The sequence below is a fragment of the Ursus americanus genome, chromosome 7 (assembly GCF_024610735.1).
Source record: "Ursus americanus isolate L20-20 chromosome 7, mUrsAme1.1.p, whole genome shotgun sequence".
NCBI lineage: Eukaryota > Metazoa > Chordata > Mammalia > Carnivora > Ursidae > Ursus > Ursus americanus.
The window spans coordinates 28,255,572-28,278,277 of NC_142133.1; the positions used below are offsets into that span (position 1 = coordinate 28,255,572).

Here is a 22,706-nt window from a genome sequence, read left to right on the forward strand (position 1 = left end):
ACTTGCCACTAAATTATTTAACCAAAAAATTCCAAAATATTTCAGATACCTATAAAAAGTCCTTTATACCCGTTTTTTAAAAGAAATCAATGTTTACTTTTTTAACATCCTAGTTTATAATGTTAAAAGTGTATGAGTAATGAATTCTTTCTACAGCCATGCGCTCCAAAATCTCTTTTCTTCTCACAAAATTTAGAAAGATTAAAAGGAAAACAGTGCTTACACTGCATGTGTTGTGCCATAACCCAGTTGTGTATTAGCCTGTAGTTCTCAACGGATCCCTTTACCATCTCTACTAACAAATCGTAAGCAGCAGCTCTTGAAGAATGTGATTTGCACTTTGGCTGCTGTCTGTCTTTTAGACTAGGCAACAAAAACAGGAGATTGAAGATATCTCTTAAAAATTCCTGGAAAAAAAGAGAAAGGGCAAGTACATTATCTAAAATTACATATTAGTTATATTCTAAATAAAATGAATACCTTACATAGAACTACACTATACGACAATCTACAATTTACTAAAAGGCTATTTAAAAACTTAAGAGTAGCATCATATACCATCACCTGAAAGTTTTCCCAATGTTCATGTCTCTTAAAGAAAACAGAATGGGTAAGGATCAACTTTACTCTTCCTTACCTCTTAATAGTTAATAGGCTCATTCTTAGATTCCCATCTATAATGCTATTATTTTCCACTCAATTGACCAAAAGTTTTTGTTAAGGACTCCTATCTTGACTGCCTTTGCCATTTACTTCAGTTTCTCCTTATTTTACTTTCATAACATTAACAGCAGCAGTAGCAAAAGCACCAACTTACTTGTAATGAACAGTTACGGTGCCAGATACTACTCAAAGGCCCCCAGACAAAAAACAAAGAAGGCTAAGAACCTCGCCTGGAGTCACAGAGCCGGAAGAAGCCAGAGCCAGGATTTCAGACCCCAAGCTCTTAATTTCTATCCCAGTGAAGTTCAAGCTGAAGTGCGAGGTTTTACCATCCCAGATGTATTTTTCTCTAAATTCGATCTGCCTGAGAAAGGGTCACCTTTCCCACCTGTTTCTTATTAATTGGTCCTTTGTTACTTTACTAAAGATAGGTATTTCTCACACACCTCAAATACTACCATGGTACATTGTTCTGGGGTGTAAAACCTTCTGGTGTACTGTGCAGAAAAGAGGTAATGTAGTTAAGACCAACATTCTCTTATCCTTAGAATGCCTGGACTGTAAGGTTGGCCCCTGGCTGTCATGTGAAAATTGAATGATAAAGAGTCCATTCCTCTGATATAAAACTTTCCCTAAGTGATAAAAGTGGCTCACTATGCCTTTTGTATTTGGTTTATGCTTAATACCTGCTTTCCATCCGGGAGTCTGGAATTTCAGACACTGTGGTCAGTTACACAGGAACTATAAATGACAACCCCCACTTCACCTCGCCTAAAACCCTGACTTATAGCTCAAGAGAGTTCCCCTGTTAGACGACACCTCATACATGTTGTCACACTCATCGCTGGGGAAATTACGCATATCCTGTGCAACTCCCAATAGGAGAGGACTCTTAAAATCATGTACCTAGTTTCCACCAAACTTGGCTGGATGCTGTCTTCTTCTGTCACTGATTTCATTTTGTATTATTTTGCTGTAACAAATCTTAGCCACCAGTACAACTACATGCTGAGTTCTTTGAGCCCTTCTAATGAATCACTGAACCTGAAGATGGTATTGGGAACCTCTGACACAGGTACCAAATAAAGGACAATTGGAAACATTTTCCCATTAATGAACGGGACCTCATTCCATCTCACTATTGTCAAAGAAAGTACGAAGTTCTGACTTTGCAATGAAAAGTAAGTTTGGCTAAGAAATATGGAAAGTGAATAGGGTCTACTTCATATAGCTGACAGACTGATAAGTCTGTCCTACCTATCTGAGAATTCAGAGGTTAGATGATGTGTCTTGGAGACACAAGATAACACGTTTACTTCAACTAGAAAATAAACTCAAACTCAAAAAAAAAATGGAATTGGATAATAACTAGTTTTAAATGAAGTATCTTGGGGGTACCTGGTTAACGTGGGGCCTGCTTAAGATTCTCTCCCTCCCTCCCTCTCCGTCTGCCCCTCCCTCACTCTAAAAAAATAAAAAATAAATAAAATGAACTATCTTTGCCAATCAGTTTAGATCCAGAAATTGAATGAGCTAAGTTTCCATAGCTCGAAAGCTCTGATAAAATATATTTAAAACCTATAAGATAAAACACTTCATCAGAATTATCAGGTTGATAAAAGCCTAATGAAATAAACAATATTTTTATTTTCCTTACTGAGTTAACCAGAAAAGCAGGTATCTCTAAGTAAAAGGATAACCTATATATTAATATATCCATTTTTTTAAGATTTATTTGAGAGAGAGAGAATCTCAAGCAGAGTCCCCGCTGAGCATGGAGTCTGACACAGGGCTCAATCCCATGACTCTGAGATCATGACCTCGGCCGAAACCAAGAGCCAGATACTCAACCGACTGAACCACCCAGGTGTCACAACATGTCCATTTGATAAATAATGGGAAAATCATTTTGGTATACTTCACAGAAAGAATAACCTCAAACTGCTGAGAGAAAACTAAATAGTTTCTGATAATAGATCAGTGTGATTTTTAGCATGTAATTCAGAAGAAATTCAAAGATTAAATAACACTGTTAAAATAAAACTTTCATTTCCACTGTAAACATGTGAACAAACTTTACATTTCCATTATGTAAATAAGGTTTCCCAGAATCTACATCTATAAAAATATAAAGTAGGAAGAGAATTAATGAACACACATTCGACCGTATTCACAGGTAATATCCACCTATAACTATATGAATTAATTTTAAAAGGCCCATCCTTCTTGTTACATTCATTTTCAACTAAATTTCATTTTAATGTTTCATACTTCTCTGGCAAAACTTAAGATATATCTGGACTTGCCTATGGTTCTACAGAAGAGTGCATGCCCTGGGTTGTGAGTCTCTGCTATTCCTGAGTAAACCCATTTTTGCTGCTAAAATAACCGGTAGTTTTGTTTTTTAAGGTTAACATTACTTGGTGATCAGAAGAAGAATACAAGGAAGACCCCCAAACTCCGAGGCTGGTTAACAAAACATGCCAGTACCCACACAGCCAACTGGGATTACTGCTTTCTCGCTGACCTTGGGAGTTTGAGGCTTTGACTCTTTTAAGAAAAAGTCCCCTTTGCGAAACAAACATTCGTGTCCAAGAGGCAAAGAGGACCCCTCCCAAGCTCAACCATGACAGACCTACACCACGTCACGTCATAGTGCAATTCGCAAATATGAGATCCAAGGATACAGTATTGAAAGCGGCCAGGGCAAAGGAATTTCTCACGTACCAAGGCAAAGGCATCAGAATTACGTCAGACCTGTCTACACAGACCTGGAATGAGAGAAAGGGCTGGGGGAGCATTTTTAAAGCTCTTTCAGAGAAAAACATGCAGCCAAGGATCCTTTATCCAGCAAGGCTGTCATTCAGAATTGATGGAGAAATAAAGACATTTCAGAATCGACAGTCACTAGCCAATTTCGTAACCACAAAACCAGCCCTACAGGAGGTATTACGGGGGGTTCTATAAAAGTAAAAAGGCCCCAAGAGTGATACAAAACAGAAAGTCACAGCCAATACAAACAAAGACTTTACTGGCAACATGGCAGAATTAAAAGCATATCTCTCAGTACTCAGCCTTAACATTAATGGTTTAAATTCTTGCTTTAACGCCACAGGGTTGCAGATTGGATAAAAAGAAATGACCCATCCATTTGCTGTCTACAAGAGACTCATTTCGAACCCAAAGATGCATTCAGACTGAGAGTAAGGGGATGGAGTACCATCTTTCACGCAAATGGACCTCAAAAGAAAGCTGGGGTAGCAATTCTCATATCAGATAAATTGGATTTTAAACTACAGACTATAGTTAGAGATGCAGAAGGGCACTATATTATTCTTAAAGGAAGTATTCAACAAGTGGATATGACAATTATAAATATATATGCCCCCAACAGGGGAGCAGCAAGATACACAAGCCAACTCTTAACCAGAATAAAGAGACATATAGATAAAAATACATTAATAGTAGGGGACCTCAACACTCCACTCTCAGAAATAGACAGAACACCCTGGCAAAAACTAAGCAAAGAATCAAAGGCTTTGAAGGCCATACTCGACGAGTTGGACCTCTTAGATATATATAGAACACTACACCCCAGAACCAATGAATACTCATTCTATTCTAATGCCCATGGAACATTTTCAAGAATAGACCATGTTCTGGGACACAAAACAGGTCTCAGCCGATACCAAAAGATTGAAATTATCATCTCAGACCACAATGCTCTGAAATTGGAACTCAACCACAAGGAAAAATTTGGAAGAAACTCAAACACTTGGAGACTAAGAACCATCCGGCTCAGGAATGACTCGATAAACCAGGAAATCAAAAATCAAATTAAACAATTTATGGAGACCAATGAGAATGAAAATACAACAGTCCAAAACCTATGGGATACTGCAAAGGCAGTCCTAAGGGGGAAATACATAGCCATCCAAGCCTCACTCAAAAGAATAGAAAAATCTAAAATGCAGTTTTTATATTCTCACCTCAAGAAGCTGGAACAGCAACAGAGGGACAGGCCTAATCCACGCACAAGGAAGCAGTTGACCAAAATTAAAGCTGAAATCAATCAAGCAGAAACCAGAAGTACAGTAGAGCAGATCAACAGGACTAGAAGCTGGTTCTTGGAGAGAATCAATAAAATTGACAGACCACTGGCAAGACTTATCCAAAAGAAAAGAGAAAGGACCCAGATTATTAAAATTATGAATGAAAAAGGAGAGGTCACGACGAACACCATTGAAATTGGAAGGATTATTAGAAATTTTTATCAACAGCTATATGCCAATAAACTAAGCAATCTGGAAGAGATGGAATCCTTCCTGGAAACCTATAAACTACCAAGATTGAAAAAGGAAGAAATTGATTTCTTAAACAGGCCAATTAATTATGAAGAAATTGAGTCAGTGATAAACAACCTTCCAAATAACAAAACTCCAGGCCCGGACGGTTTTCCTGGGGAATTCTACCAAACATTCAAAGAAGAAATAATACCTATTCTCCTAAAGCTATTTCAAAAAATAGAAACAGAAGGAAAGCTACCAAACTCATTCTATGAGGCCAATATTACCTTGATCCCCAAACCAGGCAAAGACCCCCTCAAAAAGGAGAATTACAGACCGATTTCCCTAATGAATATGGACGCCAAAATCCTCAACAAGATACTTGCTAATAGAATCCAACAGTTCATTAAAAGGATTATCCACCACGATCAAGTGGGATTCATACCTGGGATGCAAGCGTGGTTCAATATTCGCAAATCAATCAGCGTGATACATCATATCAACAAGAAAAGACTCAAGAACCATATGATCCTCTCAATCGATGCTGAAAAAGCATTTGACAAAATACAGCATCCTTTCCTGATTAAAACCCTTCAGAGTGTAGGAATAGAAGGTACATTTCTCAATCTCATAAAAGCCATCTATGAAAAGCCTACTGCAAATATTATTCTCAATGGGGAAAAGCTGGAAGCCTTTCCCTTAAGATCAGGAACACGACAAGGATGCCCACTCTCGCCACTATTATTCAACATAGTACTAGAAGTCCTTGCAACAGCAATCAGACAACAAAAAGGGATCAAAGGTATTCAAATCGGCAAAGAAGAAGTCAAAATGTCTCTCTTCGCAGACGACATGATACTCTATATGGAAAACCCAAAAGAAGCCACTCCCAAACTATTAGAAGTTATAGAGCAATTCAGTAACGTGGCGGGATACAAAATCAATGCTCAGAAATCAGTTGCATTTCTGTACACGAATAACGAGAACGAAGAAAGAGAAATCAGGGAATCCATCCCATTTACAATAGCACCAAAAACCATACGTTACCTTGGAATTAACTTAACCAGAGACGTAAAGGACCTTTATTCTAGAAACTATAAATCACTCTTAAAAGACATTGAGGAAGACATAAAAAGATGGAAAGATATTCCATGCTCATGGATCGGAAGAATTAACATAGTTAAAATGTCCATGCTACCCAGAGCAATCTACACTTTCAATGCTATCCCGATCAAAATACCGAGAACGTTTTTCAAAGAACTGGAACAAATAGTCCTTAAATTTGTATGGAACCAGAAAAGACCCCGAATCTCCAAGGAACTGTTGAAAAGGAAAAACAAAGCTAGGGGCATCACAATGCCGGATTTCGAGCTGTACTACAAAGCTGTGATCACAAAGACAGCATGGTACTGGCACAAAAACAGACACATAGACCAATGGAACAGAATAGAGAGCCCAGAAATGGACCCTCAGCTCTTTGGGCAACTAATATTTGATAAAGCAGGAAAAAACATCCGGTGGGAAAAAGACAGTCTCTTCAATAAATGGTGCTGGGAAAATTGGACAGCTACATGCAAAAGAATGAAACTTGACCACTATCTCACACCATACACAAAAATAAACTCCAAATGGATGAAAGACCTCGATGTGAGACAGGAATCCATCAAAATTCTAGAGGAGAACATAGGCAGCAACCTCTACGACATCAGCCAAAGCAACCTTTTTCATGACACATCCCCAAAGGCAAGAGAAACAAAAGATAAAATGAATTTATGGGACTTCATCAAGATTAAAAGTTTCTGCACATCCAAGGAAACAGTCAGAAAAACTAAGAGGCAGCCCACGGAATGGGAGAATATATTTGCAAATGACACTACAGATAAAGGACTGGTATCCAAGATCTACAAAGAACTTCTCAAACTCAATCCACGAGAAACAAATAAACAAATCAAAAAATGGGCAGAAGATATGAACAGACACTTTTCCAATGAAGACATACAAATGGCTAACAGACACATGAAAAAATGTTCAAAATCATTAGCCATCAAGGAAATTCAAATCAAAACCACACTGAGATACCACCTTACGCCAGTTAGAATGGCAAAAATAGACAAGGCAAGAAACAACAATTGTTGGAGAGGATGTGGAGAAAGGGGATCCCTCCTACATTGTTGGTGGGAATGCAAGTTGGTACAGCCACTCTGGAAAACCATGTGGAGGTCCCTTAAAAAGTTAAAAATTGAGCTACCCTATGATCCAGCCATTGCACTACTGGGTGTTTACCCCAAAGATACAGACGTAGTGAAGAGAAGGGCCACATGCACCCCAATGTTCATAGCAGCAATGTCCACAATAGCTAAATCGTGGAAGGAGCCGAGATGCCCTGCAACAGATGACTGGATTAAGAAGTTGTGGTCCATATATACAATGGAATATTACTCAGCAATCAGAAAGAATGAGTTCTCAACATTTGCTACAACATGGACGGCACTGGAGGAGATAATGCTTAGTGAAATAAGTCAAGCAGAGAAAGACAACTATCATATGATTTCTCTCATCTATGGAACATAAGAATTAGAATGATCAGTAGGGGAAGAAAGGGATAAAGAAAGGGGGGGTAATCAGAAGGGGGAATGAAACATGAGAGACTATGGACTATGAGAAACAAACTGAGGGCTACAGAGGGGAGGGGGGTGGGGGAATGGGATAGACCGGTGATGGGTAGTAAGGAGGGCACATATTGCATGGTGCACTGGGTGTTATACACAACTAATGAATCATCGAGCCTTACATCGAAAACCAGGGATGTACTGTATGGTGACTAACATAATATAATAAAAAATCATTATTAAAATAAAAAAAAAAAAAAAAAGTCCCCTTTGGGAATTCTTCACCTCCTGCGAGGACAACTTACAAGGAGGACATCAACTGTGCCACCCCATAAGTTCATGAGAAGGAAATCTCTACAATCATGTAAAGCGACAATCATGCTGAAATAACTTCGACTCAGATATAAAAAAGAATATAGACTATGAATAAGAGAAAGTTTCAGAGATAAATGAGATATCCTAAACCCATTCTGTTCTTACTAATCGAACTGCAAAACAAGATACTATAAAAATGTATCAAGAATATAGTTCCTTCTATTTTTGAGACTGAAAAAATGTAAACAGAAAGCTTGACAAAATTATTGCTATAGACTGCCAACTATTTTTAATGCTAGAAGATGGACTTTTGACATTTGATGAACATATAAATTTCCTTCTATAAAATATGCTACTAAAAAGAGTTTTTACTTCAAGTCTGTTGTATATATAAAAAACGTATATTTATGTTGCTTTGATTGCCCGTGTCCAAATAAATGTAATGTAATGGTAACACAGAAGTAACTTCAGACAACACCGAGAGGTCACAAAAAATACTTTTTTCAATTTTAACAAATTCCTGGAATTATACTCTTCAAAAATACAGAGTTGATACAGGAGTGTACTTGTGATGAGCACCAGATGAAACATGGAATTGCTAAACCACTACATTGTACACCTGAAACTAATGTAACACTGTATGTTAACTAGAACCAAAACAAAAACTTGAAACAAAATTAAAAAAATAGATTGAAAAACCTAGAAATTTTTTAAGGCTTAAAAATTTGTGAGAGGACACCTAGGTTTCCCAAAATTCTTTATTTAAAGAATATGTGAACAATAAAAGTTTGAAGACCACTACACTCTGCTGGCTCTTCATCTGTCACCAGGTATTTTGCTAACGCACATTCCCGACGTTGACTGGATCGAACACTTTAAAGACCCCACTTTTTTAAATTACAAAAGTAATGCTTTTGTTTTACTGCATGTACATGTAAAAATAATTTCCTGTGAACTCAAGAGATGACCATCTAGCTTCCCAAAGTTACCTCCTATACTTCTTCCAACTCAAGTCAAGCTGAACTAATCCCTCAATTTCCCACACATATCCAGTGGTGTCCTATCACTTAATTTTTACTCGTATTCTTTTCTAGGACTTCAATGTTTCCTTTACTTTTCTACTTAAAAAAAAAAAAAAAAAAAAAAAACCTTTATCCTGGGGATGCCTGTATGGCTCAGTCGGTTAAGCATCTGCCTTTGACTCAGGTCATGGATCGATCCCAGAGTCCTGGGACTTAGTCCCACATTGGGCTCCTTGCTCAGCGGGAAGCCTGTTTCTCCCTCTGCCCGCTGCTCCCCCTGCTTGTTCTAACAAATAAAAAATTAAAATCTTAAAAACAAACAAACCCCACCTTTATTCTATATTATAAAAGCTGTATCCTCTTCAAAGCCTTTCTTAATCATGTCAATGCTAGGTGATCTTTCACATCCCTGACGGTATTCCTTTAATAGCCTTTTTTTTTTAACCATTAATGGTAAATATCCTGAGTAGCCATTTGTGAAGGTACATACAAATTTTGAATAAGGCAGGTTTCTCAATAATTACCTGCTGAAAAAATGAACCACTAAATTGTCCGTTCTTAAAAAATACATAGTCAGTTCTTAAGAATCAGGATTGAGTCTTAATCATCAGTCTGTAAAGTATATATCTGTTGCTAGTAGAGATAAGAACGGGGTTTATATTTTTAAACGGGAATTAGAAAAATGGAAGAATAGGGCAAGAGGAAGGAAAGCAGTAGTACTAGTGGTGACGGTGGTAAAAGAGACCTAGTATTTAGCCAGCATAGCCTAAAATATTTACTATAAGGCTCTTTACAGAAAAAGTTAACTGATTCCCAAACTAAAGTAAATTCTCAATGAAATTTAATAAAGTAAAATCATTAAAGTAGAAAAGGTATTTTAAATATCTAGGAAATAAGGAAAACTTTTCTTAATATTACAACAAACCAACTGCCTTAAACACCTCCACTTGCATATCTAATTGACATTTCGTATTTAACATGTCCAAAATAGACTTGATTCTGACACTCTCACTTCTCCTCAAAAATGATATCTCAAGATTTCCCTTTCTTGGTAAATGGAATTATCATTCATTTCATTTCTCAGGCTTAAAATTGAGGAGTCTTTCTCTCTCTCCCACCTCACAATCCTATCCAAATTTAAGTCTGTGAGCAGTACCTTCAATATCCCAAATCCAACCACTTTCCACCATCATCCCTCTCCAGAACCACTGGATTCCTAGCTAAATTCCCAACACATTTGCCCTCCTAGTTCTCTACCTAGAGTCTAGATCAGAGAAAAGATAACACAAAATAATGGTTTTCTAACACATGCAAAGATGCTCAACCTTAATCATAATCACAAAAAGTAAAATAAAACTAGGAGATTGTTTTTCACCTATAATATCAGAAATACCTGCTATTATACTGGGTTGGTGAGAATGTGATGAAACAGGCAATCACCCACACACAGTGTAGGTGGGACCATAAACTGGCTCAGCATCCAGAGAAAACAATGTGGTTATACGGACCAAAGTCAAAAAGGTACATACCCTGTGAATGAGCAATGCTACTTCCAGAATTTTTTCCTACAGATTTCCTAAGTGATAGATGTATAAACATCTTCACTGCAATATCACTTGTAAAAGACAATTTTCATCATTAAGAGCTGAATACACACACACACACACACAATATTATGCAGTTGTTAAAAAGAATGAATTAACTGTATATGGCATATACTGATACGGAGACTCTCTAAGGTAGTGAAAAAAGCAGACTATAGAGCTGTGTGTTTAGGATTTTAATATCTGTAGCCAGTATTGTATAGTGGTTAGAAGTTCAGCTAAGGGGTATCTGGGTGGCTCAGTTGGTAAAGCAACTGCCTTCGGCTCAGGTCATGATCCCAGGGTCCTGGGATCGAGCCCCGCATTGGGCTCCCTGCTCAGTGGGGAACCTGCTTCTCCTTCTCCCACTACCCCTGCTTGTGCTTCCCTGCTCTCTATCAAATAAATAAAACTTTTTTAAGAAACCCCAAAAACTAGGCTAAGTGGGGAGTATGAGTAACCTCAGTGAGGCAAGTTGCTTAACTTGTCTGTGCCTTAACTTCATCATTTGTCAAAATGGGGTCTAGGGGCTCCTGGGTGGCACAGCGGTTAGGCGTCTGCCTTTGGCTCAGGGCGTGATCCCGGCGCTATGGGATCGAGGCCCACATCAGGCTCCTCCGCTATGAGCCTGCTTCTTCCTCTCCCACTCCCCCTGCTTGTGTTCCCTCTCTCGCTGGCTGTCTCTATCTGTCGAATGAATGAATAAATAAATAAATAAATAAATAAATAAAATGGGTCTAATAACAACATCTACCTTTATAAAGGCTCAAAACTTTGCCTAAGATTATTATTCGTATAATAAACAAAACAAAGAAGAAAAAAAACAAGTAGTCTTTAAAAAACACGAATAAGCAAAAAAAGAATTCTGGAAAAGAGGGCAGAAAAAGAATATTAAATTCTTTTTAATATTTTCAATATACAGACTTTTACAAATAAGAAAAATTTCAAAAGATATATATCAATTATAAACAGAAAATTCACAAGTTAACACAGACAAGACGTACATAAAAAGACACTCATTTTCAACAGAAACCAAAGACATAAAACTAAAGAAAAGTGAGACTGGCAAAGACTTCACTTGTAAGGAATGTCTCAGACATCCCCTTCACATGTGGGGATATCTGAGAAACTGAGATATTAGAAACATTCTAACACAGTGCAGCTGGGAAAATTAAAAGGATAGAGGCTTTTGTAAACTAATATATTATGATTAAAATCAATCAAATTTACTTTTAAGAACAGGTGTGTATAATGGGACAGGGGTGAAAAGATGAGGTTCCCTGCAGCTGTTTGTTTTTTGTTTTGGTTTTTTTTTTGGTTTTTTAACCACCAGCAACAACATACATGTCAATAAAAAAAATTGTTTCCCTCTTTATGTAGTCAATTTTTTAAAATATATTTTCAGTGTATTCATTTTTTAAAATAAAAAAAGATCACAAAATGGTGTTTATGTAATATAAATGATATACTTGAGTATTTAATATATCCATGGAAACTCCTGGAAGACCATCCATCACCTAAGAATCATGGGAAATCAAACTATATGGGAATCTTCTCTTTGCACTATCTAAAAATTGTTTTTCTTTTACAATGATTTTCACATTACAATGTATTATCTAAGAAACTGATATATTTTGGAATAAAAGTTCTATACTGGCTAACGTAGCATAATACTTCAACCCGCAAAACTAAATCAATCAAATTATTCCCAGTGAGTACAGGAAAAATTTAAGAAGGACATAGAAAAATAGCACAAAAAGGGGCTTTGTCAAATTGGGGAAGTTGTACAGATTTAAGACAGTTAAGACTGTCACCTATTTCCGGAATCCCCAACTCTATGCCCTTGAGGACTATCTTAGATCCTTCTGGTTATTCCTGTGTTTCCTACCACAAATAGTGACCTTAAGAACACCACCCTCCAAACCAAAAACTAACTCCCTCATTGCAGGCAATGACAAAAGTGCTAATGGCAGAGTAAATAAATCTGAGGAGTAATTAAGACATCTGTGGCTATGGAGTCCTTAGGTGTCATCAAATATTCAATAGATTTCATGTCAAACGGGCTTCTAAAACATGAAACCAGTCAGAAAGGTACTCCATGACTACTTATTAATTCTGTGTAAATTATTAATTCAAAATGTTCAACCTACAGAAATTGTAGTAGAGGTTGCCTTTCTATGTACAAGTCACAGGAGTTAAAATTGTTTCTGCATTCCAAATATAAGTTTAGAATTTGTATTTCTAAGGTTCACCTTATTCAATATTCACTTTTCCAACCAGCAATAAAGTTCTAGCAAGATTTATGTTTGCATGTTTAAGAAAATTTAATATACCCACATACAATGCAACAACAAAAAAAATCTCGATCATATTTCCTACAGACATTTGATGTCTTAATACCTACCTGTCCTTCTCTTGAAAATTTAAAGGGTGGTTTGTGTTTAATAACACTTGTTGCAAGCCTTAGAAGACCTGTAAGCCCATCATCTTCAATATTACCATCTTGATGATCTAGGATTTCCCTGCTACAAAAAAGAACACAAGCAAAACAAGATAGTTCACATAATTATGTCCTTTGCTTCCTCAATGATAAAATTGTGAATTTCACATCAAATTTTACCTTCGAATACAGTCAGCCAAATGTCGTGCCAAAGCATCTAAGTCGAGGAGTGTGGTCTTAATACAAAGAGAAAACAAAATTCAAATAGAGACTTTTGTGTTTAGTAGCCAGAGATTACTAAAACAAAAAAAACATTCTTCCCTTGTAAGTAATAATTTGGTTCTCCCAAATTCATTAATATACTAATTAAATTATAAATAATACAGCTACTCTTTGATAGTTATAAACACATCATTGATAGTCCTTTAAATAAACAGAATCCATGGGGGGTGCCTGGGTGGTTCAGTCGGTTAAGCAACAAAATCAACATTTCACAAAATAAAACTTTAGAGGATTCTCAAAGAAACTCAGATCTCTAAGAAAAAACTACCCTGCTTGGCAAGCAAGAAATAATAGATTCCTACCTTAAATGGGTAACCCAAGGTTAAAAAAACAAACAACAACAACAAAAAAATCAATGTTCATCTGACATCAGTATTTCATGAATAATCAAGTAAATTAAAACACATTCAGGGGCGCCTGGGTAGCATAGTCGTTAAAGCGTCTGCCTTCGGCTCAGGGCGTGATCCCAGCATACCAGGATCGAGTCCCACATCAGGCTCCTCTGCTATGAGCCTGCTTCTTCCTCTCCCACTCCCCCTGCTGTGTTCCCTCTCTCGCTGGCTGTCTCTCTGTTACATAAATAAATAAAATCTTTAAAAAAAAAACACAAAAAAAAACCACATTCAATATTTGTAATTATTTCTCAAATGAAAAGTACTTTACGTATTCAATGTACACTGCTCCTTTAAAGTAGAAAATGCAACTACTACAGGACGTTTTAAAATGTAAAGTGTATAAAATGCACATGGACTAAAATACATTTTTTTAAGATTTTTTATGTAATCTCTACACCCATTGTGGGGCTTGAATTTACAATCCCAAGATCAAGAGTTGCATGCTGTACCGACTGAGCCAGGCGGGCACCCTGGGATTAAAATACATTTTAAAAAGAGAAAATATTTCCTAAATATCTAAATGTATCTTCTTAAAAGTGTTTCTCATTTTTTGAGAACACTTAGATGCATTTCAGTTTACTCAATTTATGAAGGAGAAAAAAAATATATATATATATATGGCAAGTTTGTCTTTGAAATTAACTTATTTTAAACATCTGTTTTAAACTATTTCAGTCTAAGAAAATTAGCAGATCAGTAAACTAATAGTTTCTTAACCTTAAAATCAACTCTATTTGAATTGCAATTTTACATATTCAAAACTCCAAACCCATATGCTATTACAGAATACTGTATATTTACATCTAAAGTCTAAACTTCACATCCCAAATAACATTTTATATCTACAGATCTTAGAAGAAATAAGAAATTACTTATAGGTACCAGATAAAGACATTTCAACAAAGGTCAAAGTAAAAAGAAAGGAATTTAGAGCAAAACAAAAAGGTCTAACTACAATAAAATAATTATGGCATTTCCAACTCTTAGAGAACGATTAAAAAAAAAATGCCCTTAAAAACAAGAGCTTATATAAAGTCATAAACATACATGTGCATGATCCATCCAACATCATACAAGTTACTGTATAATTTTCTGAACATACCTGACTAGCATCCTTTATATGTATGTTGTCAACTAATTTGCACAACAACCAAAAATACTCTTTACATCCAGGTTTTAGCATTGGTTCTTCTTCATAATCATCTATCTATAAAAAAAAAAAATTCAACTTTGTGAAAACATTTTAAAAAGGGGAATCACTTAAAATTACAATACATTTAAGAAACTACAGACCTTATGAAAAATTAAATCTCTATAAAAACAGAATTCAAAATTTAACAAAAAATGGAAAAAACACTTCTAGCTTCTGTAAAATTAGAATAACTGGGCCCATAAGTGAATAGTATGAGAACTTTCAGAAAAATATTACCCTCAAATTTCTTACAACCCACTTGGAAAAGTCATTATATGAATAACATATAATGCTAAATAGAATAGAAAAGAAGAATTCAATGAAAATGTGTCAACAAAAGAAACCTATAGGGGGCACCTGGGTGGCTCAGTTGTTAAGCATCTGCCTTTGGCTCAGGTCATGATCCCAGGGTCCTGGGATCAAGCCCCACAGCTGGCTCCCTGCTCAGCAAGAAGCCTGCTTCTCCCTCTCCCACTCCCCCTGCTTGTGTTCCCTCTCTCGCTGTCTCTCTCTCTCTCTCTCTGTCAAATAAATAAAATCTTAAAAAAAAAAAAGAAAAAGAAAAAAAAGAAAGAAAGAAACCTATAGAACATAAGTATATATAAATCTACCCAAATGCAACGGTCTAGTTTTGAAATCTAAAACCTAAAAAACATTTTACGTTATCTTACATATTCGATGACAAGTAAATACGCAGGAGGAAAAAGTAAATCCTACAATGCATCATATTTCTGGGGTTAATAAAATTTACTTAATGAGCTCTGAATTTATTATGTAGTAGAAGGCTGTTTTACAATGCTAGCATATACACTGGAGCAGGAAAGGGAATTCAAAATTCAGAATCTCATTAAAAAAAATTGTGTGACTTAGTAAGCTGCATTTATGATGTTTTTATCATTCCATTTTAGTAAGAACAAACTCCTACGTGTAGTATGGACACAATACGTCCACAACGCTGTCACTTTAAGAACTGTATAACTATTCTCTTGGTAAAAACTACATATAGTAAACAAGTACTCAAAATTACTGCAAGTATGTAATACAATGATAAAAACCTGGGGCAAAGAAAATTGCAGAAACAGAAACTGCTCCTAAACAGAGTAAAATCTTACCCTAATAGGTTTGAGTGCTTGAGCATCAGGAAGAAATTTCAACAATGTTGAAGCAGCCAATAGCAGAAAAGAGCGATTGATGGAGTCTCCTCCATCCAGTCCTGACAGAGATAACTTATAAAGACCATTGCAAGACTCATGACGGACTGCAGTCTAAATGAAAAAGCAAGTTCCAAAGACAGACTGAGTTAAGTATTAAAAAGTTAATCTTAAAATCAACGTCAGCAGCAATAACATGTTACACGGTTTCTTTGGTAGTATTTTTTAAATGCAATGTTCTGATCATATACTCATGCACATAAATCTGATCAAATAAAGTACCCCCAAAGTATACAGTATTTGTAGAAACATGTTAGAAAATCCCAAATACGGACATGAAAAAAAATCCAAATAACAGTAACAAATACAAAAGGGACAAAGGAGAGGATATTCATAATGATTTATTTACAAAACTAAATAAAAGGATAAAATATTTTCAGAACAAGAAGCAATTTAGAAAGTGCTTATACCAAAAACATTTTACAGTTTCTAAGGGACTTGCCCAAATGTCACAATCATTACTTGTGACACAGTCAGAACAAGAATACATATGCATTCAACTCAGAGCTAAATGTATTAAGACAATGCCGCCTAAAAAAGATGTAACTATTGTAACTATTGTGGCTAAGTGTTTTAGCAAGAGTATGTTTCTACTATTTCATTCAGGAATATCAAGCTACAGGTAGTGACAATTATACTAACTTCAGTGTTGACATTGGAATCAAAATATATTTGACTTATCTCTTGTGTCGAAGGATACACTCTGATAGAAAAAGGAAAAGAAGTTTCTTCTAAAATATAAATTACCAAATAAACACCCTAATCCTTCCCAGAAAAAAAATTTCAAAACTCCAAAGCAAAATAATCAGTTTTATTTCAGAAAAAGAAAAATATGAATGCTCTAGACTAACATTCACAATTTTTTTTGCATTTTTATTTAAATTCAGTTAATTAACATATAGTGTATTAGTTTCAGAGGTAGAGTTCAGTGATTCATCAGTTGCATATAACACCCAATGCACATTATATCATGTGCCCTCCCTAATGTCCATCACCAGTTACACATCCCTCAACCCACCTTCCCTCCAGCAACCCTCAGTTTGTTTCCTATGGTTAAGAGCCTCTTAACATTCACATTTAAGTGTACAAAGTTCAAAACACTCTAGATCTTGAAGTGTTTAATAAGTACATTCCAGGCAATGGAATGGATATATTTATGGAATCATGTCCATTTGTTTCCATTAGCTCTTGTTTTCTATTATCAACGCAAATAATATAAAAAATATGAAGAATAATAGTACTGATTTTCAAACTTTATCTTACCTCAGGAATAAGGAGAGTCAATTTCTTTAACCAATCTTGTAAATGGTCACTATCAGCAAGGCTAGATTTCACTAAAGAACAGCAATGCGCCCAACTCACCAAGAGCCACATTGAATAATGTGAAACTAAAAGAGAAATTAGAAAAAGGTATGACTATAAGGCTTGTGCTGCAAAGAAAACACAGTGTTCATTATTAAAGATTATCTAATTATGCAAATCTTTTTATATTAAAAATTAGCTTTGTGGAACCCTTACTTACCTTCATGCCTAGACCTGTGATCGGACTGAGCTTTCAAAACTCTGTAAAGTAAAAAAAAAAAAAAAATCCACCACCACTAATTAATTTTAGCAATAAAATACAAATGACTCAATTTATTACCACATACCTTTTAAAGTTTATACATGTACCCTCCACAAAAAATAAATTTTAAGAAAAATATGTTTCCTATGGTCTTTACCTTTTAAAGAAACACTGATAAAGTATTACAGACCACTCCATATGACTGTTCATATTTAACAAACAATATGAGTGAATACAGTATTGATTAAAGTAAGTGAATCCTCAAGAAGTGCTCATGATGGGTGAGCTGGGTGGTTCAGTCTGTTGAGCATCCGACTTGATCTTAGCTTAGGTCCTGATCTCAGGGTCGTGACAGTGAGCTCCCCACCAGGCTCTGTGCTCAGTGTGGAGTCTGCTTGTCCCTCTCCCTCTACTCCTCCCCCTGTTCGCTCATGCTCACACTCAGTCTCTGGCTCTCTCTCACATAAATAAATAAAATCTTAAAAAAAAAAGATTTAGTTACTAAAAGAGATCTGTATTACAAAGAGAAAGGTTATAATGGCTTAGATTCTAAACTTCAGACTTCTAATTTTAAAAATAAAATCATACACTGACATACAATACCCTTCCTTTAGTATTGTTAATGACAATTTCTATTGGAAATGGTTAAAAGCAAATTACTAAAAAAACAGAGAAAACTAATTTAATTCTGTATTATTTTACACCCATTTTTCTCCACACATTTAGTTACTTCAGTGGAAAATGTATTACTTTAATTTAAAGGAACGTATTAAAAACTTTCATCTTAATATAACCAGTAAATGGGGATTATGTCTTACAAATAAATTGTTTAAAAAAAGAAAAACACTGATCTCTACCATCCTCATTTTGTTGTAGTGAACAAAACACTGTTCAAAATCTCAAAAAGCAAGACCCACCCACATTATTGATTTAAAGTAAAAAGTACTGGGGCCCTGTGTGGTGCAAGCAGTTAAGCATCCCACACTGGGTTTCAGCTCAGGTTGTGATCTCAGGGCCATGAGACTGAGCCCTGCAATCCAGCTCTGTCCTCAGCACAGAGTCAGCTTAAGATTCTCTTTCCCTCTCCGCTCCCTGCGCTCATGCACACATGTGTACTCTCTCTCAATAAATCTTAAAAAAAATAAAAGTAAGAAGTAGAAAGAAGTTAAAACTTATAAATCACATACCTGTCCATATTTCATGTTTAGTTATTATATTATTATAACCAACTTTATTAACAGCGACCTACCCATCTACCCTTTAAATATGTAGCATTAGCAGATTTTTGATGGGGCACTTTGGGTGGCTCCGTTGGTTAAGCATCTGCCTTTGACTCAGGTTATGATCCTAAGGTCCTGGGATCAAGCCCCATGTGGGGCTCCCTGCTCAGCAGGTATTCTGCTTCTCAATCTGCCCCTCCCCCTGCTTGTGCTCCTGCGTCCACACGCTCTCTCTATCAATAAATAAAAATCTTTAAAAAAAAAAGATTTTTGAGAACACAGGCAAAAAGTATGTTCTAACTGCCTTAATTGATATAAACCTAGCACCATAGGAATCGAGGTGGGAGCCTAAGGAAAAGATAACGGCACATGAACAGGCACAGACAAAAAAACAGGAATGGGGGGGCAGGAGGAGGGGGCTCACATTACAGAGATGGTAAAAAGCTCTTTAAGAATGGAACTGGTAGAATGAAAACAAGAACTGCCACAGAGTGAACCAGCTTGAACAGCAGCAGCTGGTATCAAACCTGCATGTTTATCTTTCCTTGTGTGAGGTTAACAAAGTCAAATGAACATTTCTTAATTCTCAAGAAATAAAAGCAAACAAAACAGTTACTGAATGGCCTTGTTAACTCAACATATCGTGGCTGTGGAATAGTAAGGTAGAGTGTGGGTTAGTGAGGACGTAGAGGAAAAGTTAAGAATTACTTAACTGGAGAGTTAACTGGTTGTTGGGGTATAAAATGTATCTTATCATACAAATCAAAGGCATGTTTACAGTACTTTCTTCGTTTCCACACATTATCCATTTAAGTTTTACAAACAATAAGGTGCCTGGCACTAAAAATACGATGGTGAGCAAAATCAGATATAGTTCATATAGAACTGAGAGTGTAGTTGGGTAAAGCAGATATTGATCAAATAATAAATGTGAATTCAATTGAGACGAGATAAAAGAAAGGTAAATTATAAAATAAATAATCTTAAAATAATCATGCTTTTTTAAATGCAATCACTGCCTATGAAGGTGACTTTTAAAATCATCTAAAAACAGCTATTAGCCATAAATAAGGTTAAGCACTTTCAAACCTGTTTACATTAGCTTTATAAATCATTTAAGTATAACGGTAAATTTCAGCCCAACAGAACACCTACAGAATACACAGAAATTAATTTTACATATTTTAACATAACTTATGTGATTATGTAAGGCATACAGTCAGGTTCCCATGTATCAGTCAGCAATTATCACACTTGAATTTCTGTATCAAAATTTCATTATTTTTAAAATTTCTACTGAAGCCCAAATAAATGGGATTATTACATGCTCAAACTATATTCATATACACATATTTCCAACTCTGTCCACCAAGGGCCTAGAAGCAAGGACACCTCAGTAGCAGTGAGTCCACCAAGAGCCCATATTTTTGGAAGCTTCCCACCAATAGGAACTAGGGTTTCTTAAAGAAATGGCTGATTCCAGGACTAAGGTAGGGAAACTACATGCCTTGAAGATCTTAAAAGTGACAGGAAAAATAAAAAAAAGACCCCTCTTCTGCCACACATATGTCAAAAGGACACATGAACAAGCTTGAGGAGGCCAACTCAGGTATAATTTGAGTAAAATGAACAGTAATTAATAGTCATGAACTACAACAAATTGGGTGGAAAAAAATCATGAATTCAAACTGATACTAACGAAAAGGGAGAGAAAGCTCTTCCTCATAATGGAATGTCAACCAATAAGCATAAAATGGTTAAGAGTCAGAAAATCGCTACTTTACAAAGATTTACTAATGTTTAATTTAGACAAGAATCATCACTGAATGCTAAAAATCAATGAATGAAAGTTTTATGAGGAGCAGCTTCCCACAGGTCACTTTTAATTAGGAAAAATAAGAAACCTTGTTGTAGAGAAACCTGCAGGAAACCACATAAGCTAATAAAAATTAGTATCATTATTAATGGGACAAATTGACTTCAGCTGGATGTAGTGGGAAAGACACACTACTTATGGAGTGCTCCTGCTAAAAATGTATCATCTGTATTTAATCATGAAGAACAATCAAAACTGTTAGAATTAGAAAACCTAAACTGAAAGATGCTTTATAAAAGAACTGGCCTGAAGTACTGAGAAATGTCAGTATCATGAGAGAAAGGCTAACGAAGTATCTCTGATAGAAGGAAATGGAAGAAACAACAACTAAATGCAGGACATGATCCTGCACCAGGAAAAAAAAAAGTGTTCTAAAGAATATTAATGGGACAATTTGAGTGTGGACTATACATTAAATAACACTATCAGAGCAACATTAAACTTTCTATATTTGAGTCTTTCACTCAAATGATTAAGAAAATGCCCTGGTGTTGAAGTATTATTGGTAAATGGACATGATATCTGAAACCTACTCTCACAAAATTCAGGACAATATGTAAATAAATGTGTGCACACAGACACACACACACACAGAGAAAACGCACACTCATGATTATGCAATAAAGTTGGCAAAATGTTGATAATACACAAATGAAGGTGGAACGGTATAAGTGCTAACCTTTAAATTTTTTCAAAATTAAGTTTTAAAGCACTATATTCTTGGTACAAATACATATAAAAATTATGTAAAAACTTCATACCTAGGAGCCAGATTATCATACGTATAAGCAACAGACATAAGTCGCTGAATCAAACTGGTTCCTTGGACAAGAACAAGAAATACCTTTAAAACAAAAACATTAAAAAAAAAATCTTTAAATACACTAAAACACAAAAATGCATTTTTAACCCAAGATTCCAAATTACTTTTGTATCTATGACAAGATAAAGAATATCATACTGTAAAAATATCAGTATTAGAAAACCAGAATTGTATAACCAAACTTAATATAAGCCACTAAAAGAAAGAAAGAAAGAAAGAAAGAAAGAAAGAAAGAAAGAAAGAAAGAAAGAAAGAAAGAAAGGAAGAAAATTTACTAATACAGAAATACAGAAGCAAAACTATTCTTTATTTTTGATCCACAAATTCTTTATAGGTCACCCAAGTGGGTGAAAAAAATATATTATACATGTCAATGGTTTATTGGGGGGGATGAAGAATTAAACACTTTTTTGCTTCTGACACAAGGGGAAAAAAGCCAACCAGTGACATATATCTCAACCATCCTGAAATAAATACAGAAAAATAAATATAGGGCATAGATTCTCGATTAAAAATCCTGAGCATCAACATTAAGTTTGCAACCTTTCAAGGTGCATGATTTTAATACATATTTAATTTTTAGGTTCTCGTTCTTCTATATAACTGGAGTTCTATATAATGTTCTATATAGTTCTATAAAATAGAAGAAAATAATTTGCTAATTTATATAAATAAAGAATTACAGACTCCCTTCTGTAGATCAGAACCCTTTTGGGTCCTTATGTTTTAAGCACTGTTCCCATCCTGGGGATGTGCGTCCAGTACAGCAGATAACATAGAAAGCACTGTAACACAAGTAGTGCAATGTGCCACATCAGCAAAAGAAGAGAGCAACAACTAAACCCATCACTGGTGAAATCAGGACAGCTTCAAGGAAAGCTTTTTGAAGTCTGACATGGAATTTGAACCTTTTGAAAGGGCTTTGAGGGAAACAAAGGAAATAATGCATGACAGTAAATTATGAAAAAAACCTAGTGTTCTTCCTCACTATCTACAGAATATCAAAACAGGGTAACTCTGTGTCTAGAATTAATATAACAGAAATTTTTATTCCCAAAAAGCTTAACATACTAAACTCCGATTAGGATCAACTAATGGGAAATATATACAGTAAGCATCTTTTCTAAACTATAAAAACATAACACTAGCATATGCAATGAAAAAATCTAATAAGATAATACATAAAACTATCAACGGTAATCACTTATGACTGGGAGGAAAGGTT

General features: G+C 35.4%; 1 protein-coding gene across 4 annotated transcripts in view; it reads right to left on the reverse strand.

Moving 5' to 3' along the window:
- The window catches only part of USP34 (ubiquitin specific peptidase 34), a 240,466-nt gene that overhangs the window by 64,322 nt on the left and 153,438 nt on the right, over positions 1-22,706 (reverse strand). For all 4 annotated transcript variants that reach the window (XM_045788051.2, XM_045788052.2, XM_045788049.2 and 1 more), the window contains 8 exons: positions 21,420-21,502; positions 17,521-17,561; positions 17,262-17,386; positions 15,900-16,052; positions 14,698-14,802; positions 13,099-13,154; positions 12,883-13,003; positions 224-407 (listed from right to left, as the gene is read on the reverse strand). In XM_045788051.2, the coding sequence (XP_045644007.2) occupies positions 224-407; positions 12,883-13,003; positions 13,099-13,154; positions 14,698-14,802; positions 15,900-16,052; positions 17,262-17,386; positions 17,521-17,561; positions 21,420-21,502 (868 nt within the window). The remainder of the gene's footprint in view (positions 1-223; positions 408-12,882; positions 13,004-13,098; positions 13,155-14,697; positions 14,803-15,899; positions 16,053-17,261; positions 17,387-17,520; positions 17,562-21,419; positions 21,503-22,706) is intronic.